Source organism: Nansenia antarctica (genome assembly GCF_963989245.1).
Source record: "Nansenia antarctica genome assembly, chromosome: 5".
In the NCBI taxonomy this organism is placed as follows: domain Eukaryota; kingdom Metazoa; phylum Chordata; class Actinopteri; order Argentiniformes; family Microstomatidae; genus Nansenia; species Nansenia antarctica.
Genome location: NC_137690.1, coordinates 17,686,602 through 17,711,837, shown reverse-complemented (window position 1 = coordinate 17,711,837; position 25,236 = coordinate 17,686,602). Strand labels below are relative to the sequence as shown.

Below are 25,236 nucleotides of genomic sequence, written 5' to 3'. Positions count from 1 at the left end.
GGCGCTGTGTACAGCTGGACTGGCGCAATTATTATTGGAATTATAATTATTATTTGCCAGAGACTTTCGCCAGCACGCCTGAGGAGGTGTGCTGAGTGGTGTTTGAAAAATAAATGGGCAACGCCCAAACTGTTCCTCTGTGTCAACCTCACTCTGTGCCTGAATCTGCAACACTACTCAATTAAGCAATCATCTTGAAAGCAATAACCTCCTCAGTGACTTCCAGTATGGCTTCCGCTCCAACCGATCAACCACGTCTGCACTATTACTGTTAACTGAACAAATACGTATCTCTCTAAACAAAGGACATCACTGGAGCCATTTTTATTGATTTTCGTAAAGCCTTTGAACCAGTATAGTTACAATGAACCATCAGATTCTGCAGAATAAACTCAGCTAATTTCAACTTTCCTCCTCTGTGGTAACAATGCTCTCCTCATATCTATCAAATAAGTCCCAAATGGTCAAAATCTGCCATGTAACATCTCCTCCCATAAGTTGTAATATGGGAGTTCCACAAGGCAGCATCTTGGGTCCCCTACTCTTTTCTACTTCTGTATATCAATGACCTTCCAAATGTGTGCAAATACTCTAACTGTCTACTATACAGTATAGTCTATAGTATTTTTTCTTTCTGATTCAAACCCTGATGTCATAAACTCTCTTCCAGCTTCCACTATTTACATGGTTGGAATCTAATCACCTAACTATCAATGTCATGAAAACAGAATGTATGTACTTCCATTCCCCTAAAAAAAACGAAAACTATCTTTGATCACATCCAGTTTGCAAATCAAACACTAAGAAAACACTAAGAAAACTCTTGGAGTACTCCTTGATCCACACCTCACTTATCAAAACCACATTAACAATCTAACGAAGAAGCTAAATCAGAAATTGTAAGATTAGACGATATATCACCCATACTGTCTCAGACACAGAGTATCTACATGCAATAATTCTCTCAACTATATCATTACTTACTTGACTTAAGCCTTTGTATTCCTTGCGGAACATAGGCCATTGAGAGAGTTTCCACCCTTGTCTGTCTTGGGCCATCTTTGGCCAACTATATCATACTGTCTCCCAATTTGGTCCCTCATCTCAAAGGAATTCATTCAACCACTAGCAAGACTATATAATGGAGCCTACAAGATACATAACCTTCCCCCTTGAACTCACCACTGCAACGTGTAGTTCTGAAAGGTAAGGGCATTGTAGTGTGAAAGTGTCACACTACAATGCCCTTACCTTTCAGAACTACACGAACAATCTAGCCATTAAATCTCTCTTTCAGAACAATAACCCAACACTTACGGCTCTACTTCCAAGACAAAATACAAGACAAGAACGCATCACTAGATCAATTACACTTGCACTTATCCCAATCCCAGCTTACAAAAACAACTATGGTCAGAGATAATTTTTTCACACATACACCAAAATCTGTAATGACATCCCATATTACATTAGAATAGACAAACAACCTAATTTCAAACAGGCTTATAAACACCATCTGATGGGAGGATACACCTGCAACCACTAAACCAACTCAAATTTACCATCTTACTCCCTCCCCATTGTCCTCTCCTTTGACTGTCTAACTGTTTAATGTTTTCCTGTCATCTTCCCTTTGTGATTGTTTCTGATTGTGCCTTTTGTATTGTTTTTGTATTTCTGTCATGCATGTTGCAGAACAAGAACCTGCTGCAAACCAGAACTGAGTCAGGCCAGTCTAACTGTAGCACATTTTAACATCTGTAATGTTACTTTTCCTGTATAATAATAAATGAAATGAAATGAAATGAAATGAAAAAAGCAGGAGTCTATGAGGGAGCATTCTGGAGCATCCTCTCTATAGTTGTGTGTTATGATTGGACTGTGGAGGAGGGGTAGTTTGGGTAGACCTAAAGCCACTATACTGTCCATCTTGGCTGGGGTACTCCTCTCTGATTCTCCACACACAGCAGCTGGGAATAACAGGGAAGGTGTCTATGGGTGGGGCCCCTATTCTCCAGCTGATGTACTGTCTGTAGGCACAGTGACGCATGGCAGTGGTCCGGTTTCCCTCATCCAGCTCAAGTAAAGGGTCGCTGTACATCAGCACTGCCTCCAGCAGGGGTCCATTCAGCAACAGCTGCTCAAACAGGGAGGAGGTGGTGATGCACCGTCCACTGCTCCGCCTGCAGCACAGCTGCTCCTGGAGATGGGTGGAGGAGACGCAGCACCCACACTGACACCAGGCTGGACGGCTGGGCTTGGGGAGAGCCTGGGGCTGGGGCTGCTTGTCTGTGCTGGCCTCTCTCTGCAATACACCAACCATGGCTCTCAAGTGCTGGCCGTCGTCCTGACAACAGCAGATACATGACAAACACATAAATACAGTATACCTGTATGACAACTTACTCATACCATATGCACTCTGTAGATAAACTGCAGGTACTGCATATCGGTTTAACGACAAGAAAAGTGTCAATTAAAGTGAGCTCAAATATGACATTATTTAAACGGTGAGAATGCCCTATATGGTTCCAATAGGGAAAATACAGTTAGTATTATACAAAGTACAGTTGTATGCTAACCTTGCATAGGTGGGTGGAGATTGTCTTCACATGTTGCAAACTTTTCTTGTGGGATCTTTTCACCACCCTTATATGGTTGTCATCCACAAACGAGACAGAAAGAAGGCTCTGGAACAGAGGAGAATAGTCCCATTGTTTTCTGCCTCACCACACATTTACATCAAACATTCAGGCAATGAGAATGCAAATCTTGATGTGGGTTAGAGTCATGAACTATATAATACTTCCATCAGAAATGCCCCCCCCACTCTCACCTGCTGTCTATCCTGGACAGACTCAACCTTCCTCTCTGAGTAGTTCTGTCTGGCTTCTTTAGAGTAGCAGCTGGTCCCGATCAGCCAGTCAATCAACATGGTTGTCTGGGAAAGGCAGTTTATGTCACTTACTTTCTCACGTGTTACTGTTGCATCTCAAATATGGAGATCAATGCAGATGAATAACACTCACCAGTGCATAATACGATACAGTTGATCCAATATAGATTATCAGTTGGATGAAGCTGAACTTTCCTGCCTGAAAAGAGCATATCAATTGACAATTGTATTATCACGCCGTGACATAACTGACCGGTATCCCTTCTCTCATTCTTATTTAAAACCCTTGAACATGCTGTATCTTCTTCAGAACAACCTCATTGACCCTCAACAATCCAGCTTTAAGGCTGGGCACTCTACTGAGGTTGCTCTCCTTGCTGCCATGGAGGCCCTCCACTCTGAACAAGCTTCCTCCCTCTCCTTGGTTCTCATTCTTCTAGACTTGTTCTGCTGCATTCGATACGGTAAACCACTCAATCCTTCTTTCCACCCTCTCAGAATTGGGCATCTCTGTCTGTGCATTCTCCTGGTTTGCATCCAACTTGGCCGACCACTCCTATCACATGACGTGGAGAGGATAGCTGTCCTCCGGATCAGCTCCGATCTAGGGTCCTTACTGTTCTCCCTCTATACCAAATCACTTGGTTCAGTAATTTCCTCACACAATTTCCTACCACTGCTATGCAGATGACACTCAACTCTTCCTCTCTTCCCCCCGCTGACTCACAGGTAGCAACACATCTCTCTGCGTGTCTTGCAGACATTTCTGCTTGGATGTCAGCCCACCACCTCAAGCTCAACCTTAACAAGACTGAGCTACTCTTCCTCTCTGGGAAAGCCTGCCCTCAGTAGAAAACTCTATGGGGACCTCCTCCCAGACAGCCAAGAATCTTGGTGTGATCCTTGACAACTACTTATCCTGTGCAGTGTGTCCTCCAGGAATTTTTACAATGGTGGCGGGTAGTGCTGACCGCGCGCGCAGCGCGCGCCCGCGATTTTTTCGCGTGCACGCGCATGAAACGCGCACGCGCGCTCAAAACAACAACGTAATTTCAGCCAAAACTCGAGGATGGCCCAAAAAAATAAAATGTTTTCCTGTACTTCTCCCGTGTGTCTCTTATTGTCTGTGTCTGCATGTTTTTCCAGCATGTTATTCCGTTGTCAATAAAAACAAAAACACTGATCTGACGGTTTTTTTCACAACGTTATTACTTGTCACTTTAAGCCCAGGAGGGAGTTAGCGATTAGCGATGTTTATCTTAGCTTAGTTTAACAGAAGTATCTTCACTTTTAACATGACTTCCCGTGGTCGTAGAGGGCTGGTCGACGGCTTAAAATGACCGTGTAGACCTGTAGACCTTATCCAGCTATAGTCTTGTGTTTCTACCCCGGGCATAGCCGGTGTTATTCACGGACAAACACTCCTGTTAGAGTGGTTCTAGTACACTGGACATAGGTAACACATAGAGAGGCTTCTCCTCTCTCTCTCCATCCTACACTACACTACACTACGCATCCTATACTACACTACACTACGCTAGCTCGCGGTGTTCGGGTGACAGCCAGGGCGCGTTCGTAAATACGCTCTGGAAATCTGATCAGCACTCACGGAATGCCTCTTGTCCAATCAAATGACTTGGTCCCTTTATGACGTTGAACCCAGTGTGCGCTCCGGGGCTCTCAGAGCGAATTTACGAACGCAGCCTCAAGTTCAATACTCGCGACACACACGGACTGGTCCAGTTTCAGCGCTTGTGGGTGTGTCTAGCGCTGTGAAGGTCTGAAAAGCGGCCTAAATTATATTTTTTTTGGGGGTTGAGAAATCTGAATGGTGGCGGAGGAAATTCCATCGTGGCGGACCGCCACGATGAAATGCATGTAGAGGAAACACTGCTGTGCGGCCAACATCACAGCGACAGCACGCTCCTGTAGATTCTTCCTCTACAACATTAGAAGGATACGTCCATTCCTCACCAGTGTTGTCATCTCTCGCCTTGACTACTGCAACGCACTCCTGGCCGGGCTCCCTGACTCTGACATCAGAGCTTCCCACTACTGTCAAGACTGCAGAGACACCACCTTGGCAGAGCCACCACTGTTGACTAAAGACCCATCTCTTCAGGCTACACCTACTGTCCCTCCTCAGACCTCTTTCTCTACTGTAAATAATATATAAAAAATAAAAAAAATGAATTCTAGCATTATGACTGTCAACGGCCCCTAGCTCTAGCATACTTTTTCTTGCGATGACTGATGGATAGATGATTCACTTACTTAGACAAATGTATTTGTTGTAAGTCGCTTTGGATAAAGGTGTCTGCTGAATGCCAAAAATGTCAATGTAATAAACATATAGCAATGTATCAATGCACACCAGTAGGATTGCACATGATACGGTGCCCTCCATACGTATTGGAGTATATGTTGTCTTGTCTCCCAAGTATTGGAAAATTGGCAGGTGTTTCTGGTTAGTCAGCTCTGTTCTGTCACATACTAATTATGTGTTGTGTAATTTGTTGTGCAAATTATTTGTGCAGGTATAAGAGAGCTGTTAATGTCTAGTTATGACTCTAAGCTGCATTTGCCTTTGGAGTCTGCTATTGGTGTCTATCAACATGACGACCAAAGAGATCAAAACAAACAACTGGAGATGGCTCACCAGGGAGGATACTCTACTAGTGTCTGGTGGGGTCAATGCAAAGGCTTGTCGACCAAATACTAAACATGAGTACTTTATTGGACATTCTATGATTTTTTGGAGTCCTAAAGGGAGGAGGAGGAGTATGTTTACAAAATGTTGTATTTTCCAAATGATGAACCCAATCTGAAAAAATAAACATTGAATTAAATTTGATAATCTTTACTGTGACCCCATAGTCTACTGTGACCCCATTGCTTAAAGAAGACAAAATGCTTCCACTTTCCAATACTAGTTGGAGGGCACTGTATTTGATTACTAAGCTATTTGGTGGACATGGAAAATGTAATGTTTGAGGATCAGTCTCATTAAGACATACAAACCTTTCCAAACACCATGACATCAAACCTGATCCCAAAAGCTTTAAACAAGGTCCGCTCCTCAACACCTTTCTCTGTGTGGTACCTTGCAAACCTGCCAACACAAGTGCTTATAACACTGTAATACATGTAACTAAAATGACAGTTAAATGTTATTGGTAACAACAATACAATGGATTGAATAGATATACAAAATATAATAGATAGACTATTCTGCTATTCATGAACGGCTTTCCTTTATTAACTTAGTTATGGATGAACTGAACACAACCGAACGACCTTTGGCCTCAACAACAGGCCAGTCACTCTGTACCTGAAGCTGAGACCAGGGTACAGTGTTCGATTGCTCGCCTTCTCATCCAGACGACGGAAGGAGTACTTAGGCAGACAACTTCGCAAGAACCCATCCAGGTTGCAATCCCACTTAATCTGGATCCCAATGACGCCCCCCTATGGTAAGAAAGGATAGTGAATATGATCAACATAACTTTCCAGACATTGATTTGTCTCAAGTGTTAACAAGCTAATCAGCAAAATGTCAGCTCTTACATACCAATATGTGTAGTGCCAAAGCAAGTTATGCTGATTTAAATGCTAATATCCCAATGACAAACCAAAAGGTCAGAGTAGTAAATGAGTTAGAAACAGTGACAAACTGAGCAGCTCACCTCTACTGCCATCTCAGAGAAGTTCTCTCTGGCCTCCTGCACAATGTCACCCAGACGGAAGATAGGACACAAGGGGTCTGTGCGCCTGTTAAACTTGCAGCTCTTCAAGTAGGTGTCAGTCATCTCTGGGAGGATATTCCTTCTATGAGACAATCATTGGTAATATGAGCTTGTTTTTTTGCGCTTGTTTGTGTAATATTATGCATTGTATTTATTTCATGTCATTACCCATGTTTGTAGAGGTGCTGAGGGTTACTTTGAATACGTTCATGTGTGAACAATGATGTGGATAAATGTTAAGACAACAAGTTGACAACCTCCAAATTCATACAATAGTCTCACCTGATTAAGTGAAAAGCAGGGAATCTGATGTTGTTCTTGATGAGGACTGTAAAGTTCTCTGCTGATGCCAAGAGTGCAGGCCTAGACATAAGAGCATTCAGTAAGTGCATAATCAAAACATGGCTATCAAAACAGTATACTGATCATACTGAATTTTGCTGGCCAAAGTCTTCATATAAATGTCAAAGTTGTAGTGAAACAAAGTTCCTCTTTTGACCTCCTACTACTCCTACTGAACCAGCCCAGAGAGCTTCCTCTACATTAGAGGAACTCAAGTAAATGTGAGTGGTCATGATAACATGATAACATGACGTACCAAGTACCCTCTGCAGAGATTTGTAATCACATCTTGTTAAGTTTGATATGAGGAGGGGACCAGTAAGTAAAGGTAAAGTTGTTGTTTACCTAGGGGGCTTTTTCATGACCTCAGTGGGGCACCATGCAGACACCTCACAGGTCTTCCTTGTCAAATCAGCCTTCACACATGCACCTGTCTGAACCCCTGAAGAGGAATACCAGATCAAACACTGTGTTTCTATGATGTAAATCAACGTGCTCTTCTTCCATCTCTTGTTTTAGCAGCTCATGTGTCTCCCTGCTTGCTAATGCTGCAGAGCTGTAGAAAACAGAATGTTCAAGCTACGTTTTTATCTGTTTTAGATTATGGTGATGTCATTTATATGCATGCTACTCCCTGTACGCTAAAGCCTCTTGATGCAGTTTACCACTCTGCACTTAGATTTATAACTGGTGGTGGATTCAGAACTCACCACTGACACCTATATCAGAATGTTGGTTGGACTTCTCTGGCTCTGAGAAGAGAGCAACACTGCATTCTGTTTATTTATAAAGCGTTACTTAATGAATTACCTGGGTATCTTTCTAAATTACAAATTGTGTACCTACAGCACTCGTGCACATGACTCCTTGGTTTTAAACATTCCGTTTGTTAGGACAGAAGTGGGTGAAATTGCATTTGAATATTATGCCCCATATAAATGGAATAACCTGCAGATCCTGTTCAAATTGAATAATTTGATTCCATTTAAGCACTTCAAAAGCCTTTTGTATGACTCCATGCATTCTGAATGTTCATGTGCACTTTGATTTCTGATCTGTTATCTGCCATTCTGTAATTTGTTTCCTGTGTTAATGTTATTTTTTACTGTGTATAGTTGTATTTTATGTAATCAGGGCGCCATTGGAAAAGAGAGCTTGCTCTCAACTGGCCCTCCCTGAATAAATTTAGGTGATTATTTTTTTAAATATATAATAATACGACAGCAGAACAAGCAGAACCTGAATGTAGAGAGAGCCCTGAGACAGGCTCAAACACATCATGGACAAATTCTCCTCTACTACTTTCAGAAACTGATGCTATATGTAGAAACTACACAAACAGAGCAGGGAGACATCAAAAGAGTAGTAGTAGTACAGCTCTACTCAGAGCCATTACAGAATAGGACTTTGGTTGTACCATGGCTGTGTTGTTCCCACAATCCCTTCTCACAGTCCTTGTCCGTGCGACACACTTTTCCATAAGCGGGGACCTGTAATGTAAAACAGGCACTGAGACCCACTACAAGGAAGTCACAATAAACACATAGAAGCCTGAACTCCAAGAAGATTAGTAGGTTTTCAGTCATTTCATAATCTAGATCTAAGGGACTGGAGAGAAATATTGCACAGTGGTACACTACCTCAGGGCACTTTCCTTGCTTTTGATTCTTGGTAACAACGACATTGGTCACCACAAAAAATGAATTCTTTCCCTTAAAAAGAAAGTTTAGATAGAATAATAAATTATACAGTACAATACAGAACAAATGTAGCCTACAGTATACTGTATCAATTAAACTATTGTTTACTTTATTCACACACACACACCTGTGATGGTACACTGAAATCCATGACATCCCATACTTGATCACCATCTGGCAAGGTGGTCAAGGCTGCTCCCTTGACCTTAGCAGTGACTGAGCTGACCACAAAGTCATATTCTTGATACTCCTTGTTCCAGAGCATCATAATGCTGAAATATATAACATTATGATAAGCTATAATGACAAATGGTTGAAATATGTTATACACAATAAATGCTGTATATATGACCATGTTTTGACACAAGTCTAAATCCGTACACTATAACATTCATCCGGCCGGCTATTTCATTTCACTACAATATAGCACATTCTTGACAAGTCAAGGAGCGGGGGTGTTCCTCGCCTGCATGCTGAATCATTCGTGCAAACTACTCACCAGATAAACAGCAGTACGACTCCGTTAAGTGTCCATTTCAACGACCCCAATCTTACGCTTTTTATTCGGACAAGTTTATTTGTTTCATATTCACAAAGGTTTAACAGTTTGCAAGACATTTCGGATAATTCTGAAGGAAGAAATCTGTTAGTTCTGACTCATTCTTGGGTCTCCTTCCTGTGATGATCACATGTCCCCCAAGATCCTCTTGCAGCTGTTGCTGTAATTTGACCGAGCCCACGATATTCCCAGAGTCGGTGCATTATCACCGGCATTAATAATAATAATAATAATAAGAATAAGAATAAGAATAAGAATAAGAATAAGAATAAGAATAAGAATAAGAATAAAAATAATAATAATAATAAGAAGAAGCATTCGTATAACGAATTCTTGTTGCTTTGTCAAAGTTGAAACAACCAAACCAGAAGCTGGACAGCTAGCCATGGCCCGGGATTGGAAGATGCTAGTGAATAAATGAATAAAATGTTTAAAATGTTTAAAATGTTTAAAATGTTTAAAACAAGCACATTTATTCAATTAAAAGCTTCACACACCAAAGCCACGTGTCATTATCACTCTGCCTGTCAAACGTGCGTGTGTGGATGTATCAACTCGTCTGGGACGTATTCTGACAGTTTAGAGGGGTTTAATAACGGTTTTAATGCATTTGAGATAAGTAGAAAATATGTTTAGACACAGACCGCATTTATCTGGGTTAAAGGACAGCGACGTATAGACGCAATTTAAACCACCACTTCCGCATGAATAACTATGCTGGACTACATGGAATCTCAGAATAAATGACGGTCTGGTATATATTTTGACAATCTACAGGCGTTTAGGGTATTAATTTAAACTCAACGTGCTGCTAGACTAAAACAGGTTTAGACACAGACCACATTTATCTGGGTTAAAGGACAGCGACGTATAGACGCAATTTAAACCACCACTTCCGCATGAATAACTATGCTAGACTACATGGAATCTCATACTACATGACGTCTGGGACGTATTCTGACAGTTTAGAGGGGTTTAATAACGGTTTTCATGCATTTAAGATAAGTAGAAAATATAGCCGTAATATAGCTGGTCTATATTGGTTTATATTCTAGACGCGAGGTTGAAAAGACGTCTATTGCTCACTGGGAAAGTAGCCTATTTTTTAATGTTATTTGCACATTTTCATACAGTTTCCAAAACAATTTGAACAAACAGAATAGACACATACAGTGCCCTCCATAAGTGTTGGAAAGCATTTAGTCTTTTTATCCCTTTTATCTTTATACTCCAACAATTTGAATCAATGACTATGGGGGTCAAAGTAGGGATTCTAAGTTTCAATTCAATGTTTTTTTTTTCAGGTTGGATATTTAGAACGTACAACATGTTCACCCTATTTCAGGGTTCCAAACATATCAGGAAAAAACCCCATATAATGTCCAAATAAACTACTCATGACAATCCTTTGCATATCCTTTGCAATACCTGCCAAAAATCTTATCATCAGGAAATGAAATGTATGTTCAATTGGATTTAAATTCGAAGATTGACTTGGCCAGTCAAAAGCTTACTGCTTTTTGGTCCTGAAAAACTCCCTAGTACTATGGCAGTGTGTTTGGGGTCAGTGTTTGACTGCATGTATCCTTTTTTCTCCAAACTTTCAACTTGCAATCTCTCTGGTATATGATAATATTTGTCTTATCTGTTCACAAGATCGTTTTACAGACCTCTGCATGCTTTTTAGGTATTTAGCTTTTTAGAACCAGTCTTTTTTTTATCTGACTTAACAGGTTTATATTGACAAAATCCATATGTTGGTTCAGAAGGAATCATGCGTGTAGTAGAAACAAATGATTATAAAGAAATGAGTGCAGGTGCAAAAAGTAGTGAACCCCAAGTTGCATTGGTTAAATCAAGTAGGTAAGTAGAATCCGGTGAGTAAATAATTGGGTACCAAATGAATCAGTTGAAGAGTTTGGGTGGGAGTGGGACTGATAAATAAAGATAAGAAACCTGGTCTATTTTGTGTTATCCATACAGGTGAATGCACAACACACCATGCCGAGAGGAAAGGAGATCTCAGAGGACATCAGGAAGAGGTTAGAAAGAGCACATCAGTCTGCCTGGCTCTCCATGAAGTCACAGCAGGCCTGCACGATACCCAGGATGCAGAACTGGTCTGCTGCTTCCAGGAGCGACTGGACATTGTCTGCTGTGACCGGGAGAGATCGTGTGTAGGCGTACTCAATGATAATCCCCATCATCTCTGACTCTGGGGAGATACCAGGGATTGCGTACACCTGTTTCTCTGAGTTGTTCCAGGCACTGGCGAACAGAGCCCTGTGTGGGGAGGGAAATATACAAACAACACCTGTTTTTGTATAGTCCTGAATTGCTAGGGTTTTGTCTTCTATGATTAGGCTAAAATGGTTTCATGGTAAAAAAAAATCTATAGGGAATTAGACTCACTGTATTCACTGATCCTATTAAATCGAATTACATGTAGGCTACATTTGTTATCAGGAGGTAATTATTAGGCCTACTCGTTATCAACATGACTAATGATGAATTATCATGTAGGCCTTTTTGACATTATCCTCTTACCGGAAATACGGGCTGCACCCACACATGATGTTCTTGTGGGCGTTAAACACAACTCCCTCGACTTTGATGACCACATCACAGAGTGTCCCTTCCAAGCGTAGCTCGTTCAAAATGTTGCAGGGCATGGCACTCATAGTCTTGTCGTCCATGGTGCACTTTTGAAATTCAAGTTGAAGCGGTAGACTCCTCCACAATGTCCTCATCAGACACTTTGCTGTTTGTGAAGCGTTTGATCATAGAGAGCAGTCTGTTGTGTTCCAGCTCTAGAGTTTCTATGTATTTATACATCACTACGGCAAACGAGAATAGTGAAATAGTGACTTTCAAAATAAACCTTTTTAATGGCTTCTGTGTCGTTCTATGTGCTTTAAACTGCCCCCTGCGATAGACAGTCAGACGTGTTGTACATGTCTTTATTAGGATAACCCCTGGAGATGCATCATCTCGTTAGCCACGTGTAGTGGCTACATACATCAGTGGCCAATGTGTTTCTATATCTGTCGGATAAACGGGAGCGTTGACAGGTATGTATATGTAGGCCTACTTGAAATCAACTTCATCATGAATGTTTTTGGACTAAGTGTATTAGCAATTAAAATGACAGAGGGGTTGATCTGGTGTATTGAAATAATAAGAGACATAAAGTTATCCAGGAAATATGAAACAGTAGGTTAAGTAATTAGGTTCGTAAATTCGCCTAAGGGTAATTTGATTGGACAAGAGGCAGTCAAGCAGACGGATGACGTCGAGATGACACTTGACGTCACACAACGCAGCTATAAAAAGAGCGCGGCTTCAGTCTGGCCACTAGTACGAATTCAGAGCTACGACGAGGTAAGCGCTCGTGGCCGAACTGAAGCTCGTTACCGTTGGAGATGTAGTGTGTTTGTGTGTATTTGTGTGTTTAAATTGGCAAATAGTGGCAAATAGTATTTGTGATTGTTAAAATTGTAATTATAGAATTGTATATTTTTTATATTGTGTGTTTGTGTGTATTTGTGTGTTAAAATTGTAATTATAATAATTATATTTATATAATTGTATTATAATTTATATATTGTATTATAATTATATAATTATAATTTGTTATATTGTGTGTTTGTGTGTATTTGTGTGTTAAAATGGGCAAATAGTGGCAAATAGTATTTGTGATTGTTAAAATTGTAATTATAGAATTGTATATTTCAGCTAGAACCCTGTGGCTTTAATTCTTGTAATAGCCATCTAGTTGTGACATCACAATGTGCTGATGTCACTGGGTGAGTTATCGTGTCTGAGCTCAGGTTAGGTACAAACCACTGGTATAGAATAGAATAGAATACAGTTGCCTATACAATGAAATTGTAGTGGTTCTTCTGAAGGTGCAAAAACAGAAAACATATTCACTGCATATTCACAAACATATACACATATAACATATCACAAATATTACACACTAGACAATTAAAAAGCGAAAATGCTATAAAACAAGCTAAGAGACAATGAGGTCTGTGGTGTCAAGTGCAAATAAAGACAACAATCTAGCTGCTAGCATGTCCCAAGTACCAAGTCGACGGTTTATCCTGTGATGGCCTAGGCGTGACATCTTAAAAAAAAGATTTGGTTGTACCGAATGATAACAATCTATGCTAGTCCTATTTACACATCTTTGGGTGCAACATATAATATTAATGGAAAATGTGTTATGCATCATTTAACTTTTTAACTTTTTGCACTTCTGAAAACCTTATCCGTCATTGACCCATTTATGTATTGTATACAGTGTGTGTGTGTGTATTTATGTATTTTATATAGTGTGTGTGTGTGTGTGTTTGTGTGTGTATTGTATACAGCGTGTGTGTGTTTGTATTTATGTATTGTATACAGCATGTGTGTGTGTGTGTGTGTGTGTGTGTGTGTGTGTGTGTGTGTGTGTACACTGAGTAGAGATCAACGTGGGTCTTGTGTGTAAATTACCGGAGACTCTTGAGTTAGAGATTTGTGCATTAGAAATTTGCCTTGACCCATGAAAGTCTATGGGCTTGACCACTGTGAAAGTCTATGGGCTTGCCTGTATTAATAGGATACAGCTTTTTGGCACGTTGCACCTGTCGTCATGATAACTGATGCTTCAATCACAATGTGATGTCAACACCAGTCACTTGTGCGGCTGAAACAGCCTCACAGTCATCCGTGAACTCATAGTAATTATATAATAATAAAATATAAATATATAATACATAATTTCACATTCTCTTCCTTGTTTTTCATATTGTAGACATGGATGATAATATATACAATATCAGTGGAAAATCGACGAGAAGTAGGCATAGGAAGATGGCCGACCTTATGCAGACATCTGACCGGTTACAGGCTGCTAAGAGGCTGAAGGAGGACAGCCCTGTTACTGTAAGTGTAACCATCACTATTAGCACACACGTCCCTGCAGTTATACCATTGTTGTGTTACCATGCAGCCATGAACGATGCCACACCTCCTCTGTTCTGTCCTGCAGGTCTCCTCTGTGGGCACAGCCGCCCCCATCCCGGCTGCCCCCGGGGACACAATCGACCCCTGGAGCTACGACCAGAGGCAGACTCGGGGGAAGCCGGAGCAGGACGACTGGGAGGCCACGGCGAAGGACAACCCTGTTCCTGTGAGTGTAACCACTTTACATTTTTACATTTTTGGCATTTGGCTGATGCCTTATTCCAAAGTGACTTACAATCAGTACATTTGAGTAAGCAAGTGAGTCATCAATCCACCAGTCGTAGCAAACATTTTTTTTTATATTTATATACTGGAGAGACAGTACGGAGCCCCCCTGGTGTCACATGGTAGAAACATTTTTTTTAATGTGTGAATTCGTTCCCTCGGTTTAGTAATTCGTTCCCTCGGTTTAGTAATTTGTTAGGGTTAGGGTTAGGCCCTACGAGCCAGAATGATCGCAAGGATTAGGGTTAGGGTTAGGGTTAGAATCCTTGCCATCGTTCCTAACCCTAACGAATTACTAAACCGAGGGAACAGATTTACTAAACCGAGGGAACGGATTCACACATCAAATATTTTTTTCTACCATGTGACCCCAGGGGGGCTCCGTAAGACAGAGGAACGGCACAAGGTGGTCAATAGAAGTTTTTAGGGGACACAGTAGAGGGGAAAAGCGGGTGTCTTCAGGAGACGCAGTGCTGGGGGGCAGTAGATGTCTCAGGAGTAACCATCACTATTAGCACACACGTCCCTGCAGTTTTGCCAGTGTTGTGTAACCTGGCATGCCACCTCCTCCGTTCTGCTCCTGCAGTTCTATTTGGGTGACGAGAGAAAATGGCCAGGCGCCCAAGCCAAGACGGCAGGACCCCTGGCCCAGCGAGGAGCGCCCCAGGCCCAGAGACCAGCCCCTCTGGAGGTCATAGCTGCCCCTCAGGGAGAGAAGGCTGCCCCCCAGGCCCAGGGCGGAGCCCCCCAGGGAGCAGCCAGCCTGGAGGACCAACCCGGAGGTGTGTGTGTGTGTGTGTGTGTGTTTGCTGAGTAGAGATCAACGTGGGTCTTGTGTGTAAATTACCAGAGAGTCTTTTGAAGTTCAAACAGCCTCACAGTCATACATGAACTCATAGGGGATATGTCATTATATAATAATAATATATAAATATAAATGTTTTTTTATATTGTAGCAATGAACAGCAAGGCTCGGAGGAGGCAGGAGAGACTCCTTCAGCGGGCTGTTAGGCTGACGGAGGACAGACCTGTTACTGTAAGTGTAACCATCACTATTATCACACACGTCCCTGCAGTTATACCAGTGTTGTGTAACCATGCAGCCATGAATGATGCCACACCTCCTCTGTTCTGCTCCTGCAGGTCTGTTCGGGTGACGAGGCCACCAATGCCTCTGTGGCCACGGTTGCCCCCATTATGGCCGCCCCCATCATGGCCGCCCCCAGGGACAACCAGGCCCGGAGAGCAGCCATTCCGGAGTTCCAGGCTGGACCATCGGTGTGGGACCTAATGCCGGTAAGTTTTCTTGCTCTACTTCAGGTTTAAATAAGGGGGAATATTTGACATTAAATATTGCCGGCCTACCGGGAGAATTCCTGCGGGCTGTGGGCTGAGCGGGTAGGTGAGCGTCGCCCAGACGTCCTTGGAAGTTGACTTACATTACTTTGGCCTACAATTCTTTCATGTACAGGCCTACGTGCAGGTCTGTTTGGGTGACAAGACCACCTCTGTGGCCATGGTTCTGTGGCCCATCATGGCCGCCCCCAGGGACAACCAGGCCCAGGAAGCAGCCAGCCTGGAGGTCAAGGCAGCCCCTCAGAAGGAGAAGGCAGCTCCTCAGAAGGAGAAGGCAGCTCCTCAGAAGGAGAAGGCAGCTCCTCAGAAGGAGAAGGCAGCGCCCCAGAAAGAACCAGCTGGACCATCGGTGGCTAGAACCAAGGCCAACTTGGGAGACCCACCGCAGGTAAGTTCTCTTGCTGTACTTCAGGAAGAAGCCCCCCTGGAGGTCCAGGCTGGACCCAAGGCCACCAGTGCCTCTGTGTCCACGGTTACCCCCATCATGGCCGCCCCCAGGGACAACCAGGCCCAGGAAGCAGCCAGCCTGGAGGACCAACCCGGAGGTGTGTTTCTGTGTGTGTTTGTGTGTGTGTGTGTGTGTGTGTGTGTGTGTGTGTGTGTGTGTATGTGTGTACTGAGTAGAGATCAACGTGGGTCTTGTGTGTAAATTACCAGAGAGTCTTGAAGATTTGCACATTAAAAAATTGCCTTGACAAGTAAAAGTCTACGGGCTTGACGGCCTGCCTGTATTAATAGGATTGTTGTAACTTTATAGGTTACATGATTAACTTTATAGGTTACATGATTAAATGTATATAGGTTACATGATTAACTTTATAGGTTACATGATTAACTTTATAGGTTACATGATTAACCTTATAGGTTACACGATTAACTTTATAGGTTACAGGATTAACTTTATAGGTTACAGGATTAACTTTATAAGTTACATGATTGATTTATAGGTTAGATGATTAACTTTATAGGTTAGATGATTAACTTTATAGGTTACAGGATTAACTTTATAGGTTAGATGATTAACTTTATAGGTTACAGGATTAACTTTATAGGTTCATGATTGATTAATATGTTACATGATTGGCAATTAAAAGAGATTTATTAATATGTTACATAACTTAAAGAAGTACATTTCTGTTGTATTGGCTAAGAATAGGTAGAACTGTCCCACAAGGCCTTGCAGCAAGATGTCATAGAAGTTGACAGTTTAGTTTGTTGGTTTTGAGAAATGCAAATTGTAACGTCCAGAATTAAAGTGAATATCCACTAGCTGGTTTATTGTTTGAAAGTGATCAAAAGTGTCGGCCAACAGATCTTTTTATATAAAGAAGCTTTCGCTTTATAACCCGACGTCCTAGCCATCATTTAGGAAGGTAGAAATACTACAAGGATACAGCTTTTTGGCACGTTGCACCTGTTGTCATGACAATGTCGCGCAATATCAACGTCAGTCACTTTTGAAGTTCAAACAGCCTCACAGTCATCCATAGGGGTCAAGTCATTCTAAAATAATAATAATATATAAATATAAAATACGTAATTTCACATTCTCTTCCTTCCGTTTTTTATATTGTAGTCATGAGCAGGAAGAATCAGAGGAAGCTTCGGCAGGCTGCTAAGCGGAGAGAGGAGGCTGCTGGGCTGACGGAGGACAGACCTGTTACTGTAAGTGTAACCATCACTATTAGCACACACGTCCCTGCAGTTATACCAGTGTTGTGTGACCATGCAGCCATGAATGATGCCACACTTCCTCTGTTCTGCTCCTGCAGGTCTGTTTGGCTGACAAGGCCTATGAGACCAGTGCCTCTGTGGCCACGGTTGCCCCCATCATGGCAGCCCCTAGGGACAACCAGGAGGTCAAGGCAGCCCCTCAGAAAGAGAAGGAAGCGCCCCAGAAAGAGAAGGCAGCGCCCCAGAAAGAGAAGGCAGCGCCTCAGAAAGAGAAGGCAGCCCCCCAGAAGGAGAAGGCAGCGCCCCAGAAAAAACCAGCTGGACCATCGGTGGCTGGATCCAAGGCCAACTTGGGGAACCCACCGCAGGTAAGTTCTCTTGCTGTACTTCAGGAAGAAGCCCCCCTGAAGGTCCAGGCTGGACCCAAGACCACCAGTGCCTCTGTGTCCACGGTTACCCCCATCATGGCCGCCCCCAGGGACAACAAGGCCCAGGAAGCAGCCAGCCTGGAGGACCAACCCGGAGGTGTGTGTGTGTGTGTGTGTGTGTGTGTGTGTGTGTGTACTGAGTAGAGATCAACGTGGGTCTTGTGTGTAAATTACCAGAGAGTCTTAAAGATTTGCACATAAAAAATTTGCCTTGACAAGTAAAAGTCTACGGGCTTGACGGCCTGCCTGTATTAATAGGATTGTTGTAACTTTATAGGTTACATGATTAACTTTATAGGTTACAGGATTAACTTTATAGGTTAGATGATTAACTTTATAGGTTACAGGATTAACTTTATAGGTTCATGATTGATTAATATGTTACATGATTGGCAATTAAAAGAGATTTATTAATATGTTACATAACTTAAAGAAGTACATTTCTGTTGTATTGGCTAAGAATAGGTAGAACTGTCCCACAAGGCCTTGCAGCAAGATGTCATAGAAGTTGACAGTTTAGTTTGTTGGTTTTGAGAAATGCAAATTGTAACGTCCAGAATTAAAGTGAATATCCACTAGCTGGTTTATTGTTTGAAAGTGATCAAAAGTGTCGGCCAACAGATCTTTTTATATAAAGAAGCTTTCGCTTTATAACCCGACGTCCTAGCCATCATTTAGGAAGATAGAAATACTACAAGGATACGACTTTTTGGCACGTTGCACCTGTTGTCATGACAATGTCGCGCAATATCAACGTCAGTCACTTTTGAAGTTCAAACAGCCTCACAGTCATCCATAGGGTACAAGTCATTCTAAAATAATAATAATATATAAATATAAAATACGTAATTTCACATTCTCTTCCTTCCGTTTTTTATATTGTAGTCATGAGCAGGAAGAATCAGAGGAAGCTTCGGCAGGCTGCTAAGCGGAGAGAGGAGGCTGCTGGGCTGACGGAGGACAGACCTGTTACTGTAAGTGTAACCATCACTATTAGCACACACGTCCCTGCAGTTATACCAGTGTTGTGTAACCATGCAGCCATGAATGATGCCACACTTCCTCTGTTCTGCTCCTGCAGGTCTGTTCGGCTGACAAGGCCTATGAGACCAGTGCCTCTGTGGCCACGGTTGCCCCCATCATGGCCGCCCCTAGGGACAACCAGGAGGTCAAGGCAGCCCCTCAGAAAGAGAAGGAAGCGCCCCAGAAAGAGAAGGCAGCGCCTCAGAAAGAGAAGGCAGCCCCTCAGAAAGAGAAGGAAGCGCCCCAGAAAGAGAAGGCAGCGCCTCAGAAAGAGAAGGCAGCCCCTCAGAAAGAGAAGGCAGGCGTCCAGGAGGTCAAGACAGCTCTCCAGCTTAAAATGTTTATTGGGTTAGGGTTAGAGAAAGAGAAGAAAAGAGAGAGGAGAAGAAGAAGTCCAAAGTTCCCTTCTTTAAATGTTTAGGGTTGGGGTTAGGGTTTGGGTTAGCACATTTAATTCGTTTAATTAATTACATTTTTGGGTTAATTGGCATATTTATATGGTGTTTGAAAAAAAACTAAAAGTGTTTGAATGACACACACACAATAAAAAGTGTGCTAAAAAACTGTGTGAGACTTCATTACATTTTCAATTTTATGTGAGATTTCATTACAAAAGTCAGTAATTAGTGTGCTTGCTGTAGGCAAAGTCAACCAGGACTATATACACGTGTCCGACAGGTCCAAGAGCACCACTGAGACATGGGAACTGGCAGCCCTTTCTCTGACAAGACAAGACCACGTGGAAAACGTGAAAAACACAAAACACGTGTGTGCCATTTCTACAGATTTAACAATACACAGATATCTTACATCAACATGTTCATCTCTTCACACTGTCACTCCACATCTGAATATCTAAGCCATAACATTAATAGTTTTCTGTCTGTTTGACGTTTGTTTGTTCGCTAGCTAACACAGTGGCTTTGACACCCGGTTACCACGGTAACGGTCTATGGTAAATGGACTGACTTATATAGCGCCTTATTCCAAAGCGCTTTACAACAGCCTCTCATTCACCCATTCACACACACATTCACACACCAATGGCGGCAAGCTACCATGCAAGGCGCCGGCCCACTCATTGGGAGCAATTTGGGGTTCAGTGTCTTGCCCAAGGACACTTTGACATGTGGCCAGCCGGGGCTCGAACCGCCAATCTGCCAACCTTGCGATCTTAAGACGCCAGCTCTACCTCCTGCGCCACAGCCGCCCCAGTCTTAACATACGGATGGGCAACTTGGATGGTGGTGGGGGCCACAGAATGTATGTACTGGTGTAACCGAGTTAAACATTATGTGTACAGTTAGGTCCATATATATTTGGCCACAGACAGATTATTATTTTATTTGAGCTGTTTACCAAAACATCTTCCAGTTACAGTTATATAATGAATATGGGCTTAAAGTGCAGACTCTCCGCTTTAGGGTAAGGGTATTCACATCCAAATTGAAGGAAGGGTTTAGGAATTACAGCTCTTTAATATGTAGGTCAAGGGACCAAAAGTAATTGGACAATTGACTCAAAAGCTGTTTCATGGGCCAGTGTGGACTATTCCTTCATTATGTGTTCATCAATTAAGCAGGTAAAAGGTCTGAGTTGATTCCAAGTGTGGCATTTGCATTTGGAAGCTGTTCACAGGTTAGTCACCCAATGGCATGTCCAATTCCCTGTAGATGCAAAGCAGTCATCCATTTACCATAATAATCATAATAATAATAATAATAATAATAATAATAATAATAATAATACTTGGTATTATTATTATACGTGTTGTTATTATTATTATTATTATTATTATTATATTATTATCATTATTATTATTATTATTATTATTATTATTAAGCTCAAAGTGCTTAATCATTATATAGAGGGAGGAGTGGGGACTTGCGCTAAATCGACGGCGATGCGCTAAATCGATGCCCTAATTTACCCATGTCTGCGGAAGGCTACATAAGATTTGAACTCCATTAGTCCACTGTGAGGCAAATCATTTACAAATGGATAACATTCAACATGACAGCAACTCGGCCTAGAAGTGGACACCCTTCCAAAATATCCCAGAGCCACAAGAAAAATAACAAATCAGGTAAAAACCAACCCAAACATAATATTTAGGGATTTGCAGACCTCCCTTGCTGCATCTCAGGTAACTGTGCATGCTTCAACAATAAGAAGAACACTGAATCAAAATGGCATTCGTGGGAGGGTTGCCCACGAAGGGAACCATGAATTTTGAGGTATACCAGGATATTTTTGAACAGAACCATCAGTCAAGGAGCTAAAGCTGGGCTGAAAATGGGTCTTTCAACAAGACAACGACCCAAAGCATTCAAACAAATCTACCAAAGAATGGGTCAGGATAAAGAAGATTTGTGTTTTTGATTGGTCAAAGTCAAATTCTGACCTAAATCCAATTGAGATGCTGTGGCAGGACTTGAAGCGGGCAGTTTATGCCAGACACCCCTCAAACCTCACTCAATTGGCTCACTTCTGTAAGGAGGAGTGGGCAAAAATATCTCAAAGTGTTATGTCAGAGACTGATTAGTGGATATACAAGACTCCAAGTTATTGCTGCTAATGGAGGTGCCACAAGCTATTGACTGAAGAGGTTCACTTATTTTTGCACCTGGCCTAATTTCTTTATAATTTAGTTTTCCTTCTAATCTACACACACGATTCCCTCTAACCAACATATGTAATTGGTAAATATAAACATGTTATGTCAGATAAAAAATACTGGTTCTGATTAAATAAAGATTTCATGGTAAAAACTAAAAATGTAGTTGCACAAGGGGCTCACATACTTTCAAACATCACTGTATATCCCAATTATCAATGGCCTATCCCCTCTAGCCTTCTAACTTCAACCATTGTTGTGGCCAGTTCAGCGGAAATCTGGAGGATTCCCAATCCATGGTCTCAGAAACACATTTTGCATCATGAATGACATGAGATTGACATGGAAAACGAAAAAGCACAAAACTTTGTTTTAAACAATCATTTGTCCAAATGAAGTACATCATTGATTTGAATAGGGAAATACACCAAGCCAAATAAACATTTATTTAATTTCCATGGTTTGAAAATGTAAAGTTCAGTCCCCAGAAGATGCTTGTAAGTAAATTACAGTCTGGTCTGTAAGCAAAAATCATTTTATGAGAGTGATATAGATGTCGGTCTTAATGCGTTGCAATTAGGGGAGAGCTGTTTGAAAGAGGCTGTGCAAACAAAGCGATCACAAGGGGGACGGTGAAGAGTGAATGTGAAGTTACATCTGAATAGGAACAACAATGTGATGAGCACAGCTGGTTGAAAGGCTGTAACCTTATAGAAAATCCAAAAAGAGAGTGGTGAGCAGAGGATGATCATTGTACATAGACAACACAAAGGACACACCACAAATAAAAGCATCAACCTCAAATCCTCCTCCTCCCACTACCCTCAAATACAACATTGCAAATTCAGTAACTTGGAAGATTTTCATAGCAGCAAAATGGCAATGATCGTATGGCCATCGCGTGTGACCTTAATTATGACTAATTTGTGTTCTGCCGTGGTCATGACAAAACAACAAATAAAATGGATTCTCACTTACATTAACTTAGGGACTCGACGCCCATCCTCCTTCTCCTCCTCCCACAACCCCCAATTACAACATTGCAAATTCAGTAATTACCTTCATTCTATTCACAATGTACATGGATGATTTTCATAAGTGAAAAATGGCAATGACCATCGTGCGTCGCCTTAATTATGTCTGATTTGTGTTCTCAAATTCTACTGTGGAATGATCATTAGGCTACATAAAAACAATTCAAATGGATTCTCATTTACATGAACTCAGGGACTCACGACTAGCAGGGACAGATTTCCATACAGCAATTCTCATTTTCTTTATAAGATACCATGTAAGCATCATTCTGTCACATAACTAGTAAGGATTCTGCCAGTGTTCCCCTCTGCTTTATGCCATGGATCTAGATTATAAAGATGCCAGAGTGTATGGCGTTGCCATCCTGGTTCTTATTGGAGTGCTCTGGAACATCTTTAACCTGATCGCAACGGTAGTCCAGCAGTGGAAGTCTGCAGGTGTCCAGACAGTGGGTCTGATCATCTGCTCCATCTCCATCAGCAACGTGTTCCTGCACCTCTCAGTTTTCGCCCTAATGCTCTTATGGACAAGGGTGTTAAGTTGGCAGGATTTTCCCATGTTCGTATATGCCAGCTTTTACGTGTGTCTGAGCAGCAGCTGTACCAGCTTCTGGTCCGTGGCCTGGCTGAGTGTCTTCTACTGCGTGAAGGTGGTCAGCTTCTCTTCAGTGCTGTTCGGTAAGATCAAGAGCAACATCTCAACCATCATCAACGTGACCCTTGCGGTGACCTTCCTGAACTCCTGTGTGATGTTTACTCCCTTCCTATTCCTTTATCATCAATGCAACGAATCGTACGTCATGCCTGAGACAGAGAACAACACGTGTGTACTCGGGACATTTGTGTTCCCTGCCTGGATAGACACTAAACTGTACGTGCTGGTCTTCACCTGTTTCCTTGCTCTGTTCCCTTCGATGGTCATGCTGCCCAACTCCCTCAGGCTGGTGGTCCACCTCTGCAAACACACGCTGTCCATGAGGAAGAACAAGAACGAGTTCCAGAGTGCCGAGTCCTACCTGCTGGTGTGCAGGCTCACTGTGTCCCTGGTAGTGGTTTACATAACCACCTTGTCAATAATAGCAGTTTTCTATTTCCATGCACTCTTTCTGTCTACCCTTGGCCTAGGCCTGCTCTTGCTGGCTTACTCCTTCTATTGCATAGCTACTGGTGTTCTCTTGACCATCTCCAATAAGTACCTGAGGGAGAAATTCTGGGCTCTTTTCTGTTGTGAAAAGGCATCAAACACATCAAGCAAGACCCTGAGTGGAGAAACAGAGGCTGGTTGATACACATACTTTTAATTAGTTTGGTTTGATGAAGGTTCTGACAATGGTTATTCAGTCACATGTTGTTTTTTACCCTTTTGCTTGTATCGTATACAAGTGTAGTACTCTCTCCTGCATACAAATGCGTTATCTTGATACATTTTTTTTAAACTCTTTTAAGTTATTCTTTGTCAAATATATAAGCAACTGTGATGTTCAAGCAACTGTGTAACATTAGTCAGTCAACAATATGCTTACATTTTCATCTGTAACTTAAATTTGTCATTTCACTAAACAGGCTTCTTTGTGTATATTGTGTTGTCTTTGTACTGCTTCTCAGTGCCGGTTTAAATGTATAACCTCTCTGCTGAAATGCCTTTTCATTCAATAAATCAAAGGAGAAGACTTTTTCAGGTTTAAGACAAAATATGGAGTGGGAAACTATCGGTAGGGAACACACTGAGCTTTCTTTCTACCATACAAATGTTCCCTTGATATGCTGTAGACATGTTTGATACAGCTGTAAACATTAATGTTTGGGGGCATTGTTTTACTGTATGATGAAGTAGTTCCCCTTTTCCTCAAAACTTTCAACTTGCAATCTCTCTGGTACATTATGATCATATTTATCTTATCTGTTCACAAGATCATTTTCCAGACGTCGACATGCTTTTTATGTACTTTTTAGCAAACTGTAACCTGACCATCATTTTTAGGATAACTAGTGGTTTGCACTTTGCAGTGAAGGCTCTGTAGTTCGACTGGTGACGTGTTCCGCATATTAACGCCTACCTCCTTGGAGAGTATTCCTGATCTGTGGGGAGTTTTTTTTAAATGTTCTTAATTATGGTGAGAATTCTTCAGTCATCCACTGTAGATGTCTTCCTTGGCATACCAGCCTGTTTGGGATTGCTGACTTCAACAGTGCTTTAAAAAAAATACTAATATTACAAACTGTGGATTTTGGTATGTTTGAGGTTTTGGCTATATTCTGATAGATTTGTCTGAGATGTCAGCCGCATAATGACTTCCTTGACTTGCACTGACATCTCTTTGGTCCTCATGTTGACAGACACCAAGCGCTTTGAGTTGCATTTTATGTACGAAAGGCGCTATATAAATAAAGCTTTACTTACTTACTTACACCAATAGCAGACTCCTAAGGCAAATGCAATGCCTAGAATTAATACTAGACATTGACAGCTCTCTTATTAGCACAAATAATGTGGGGAACACACCTGACAAACCAGAAACACCTGTCATGCCAATTTTCCAATACTTTTGGTACCCTGAAATAGTATGTATAAAAAGGGTTGTAATTTCTAAATGGTGAAAAAAGACAACTTTGAATTAAA

At 41.8% G+C, this 25,236-nt stretch overlaps 2 protein-coding genes across 2 annotated transcripts; one reads left to right on the top strand and one right to left on the bottom strand.

Moving 5' to 3' along the window:
• Positions 1–1,855: 1,855 nt before the first annotated feature.
• Positions 1,856–9,302, bottom strand: LOC308157824 (P2X purinoceptor 4-like; the record flags this gene model as incomplete). The annotated part of the gene is made up of 13 exons (XM_080531425.1): positions 1,856–2,347; positions 2,583–2,690; positions 2,837–2,941; positions 3,030–3,095; positions 5,918–6,008; positions 6,228–6,364; positions 6,583–6,724; positions 6,925–7,005; positions 7,330–7,426; positions 8,402–8,474; positions 8,625–8,696; positions 8,812–8,956; positions 9,184–9,302. 13 exons carry the CDS (start codon positions 9,300–9,302, stop codon positions 1,856–1,858), a joined length of 1,728 nt encoding a protein of 575 aa, XP_080387551.1.
• A 13,634-nt stretch (positions 9,303–22,936) lies between these two features.
• On the top strand, positions 22,937–23,902 carry tas2r200.1 (taste receptor, type 2, member 200, tandem duplicate 1; the record flags this gene model as incomplete). Its single annotated transcript, XM_080531424.1, has 1 exon — positions 22,937–23,902. One exon carries the CDS (start codon positions 22,937–22,939, stop codon positions 23,900–23,902), a length of 966 nt encoding a protein of 321 aa, XP_080387550.1.
• Between the last annotated feature and the right edge of the window lie 1,334 nt (positions 23,903–25,236).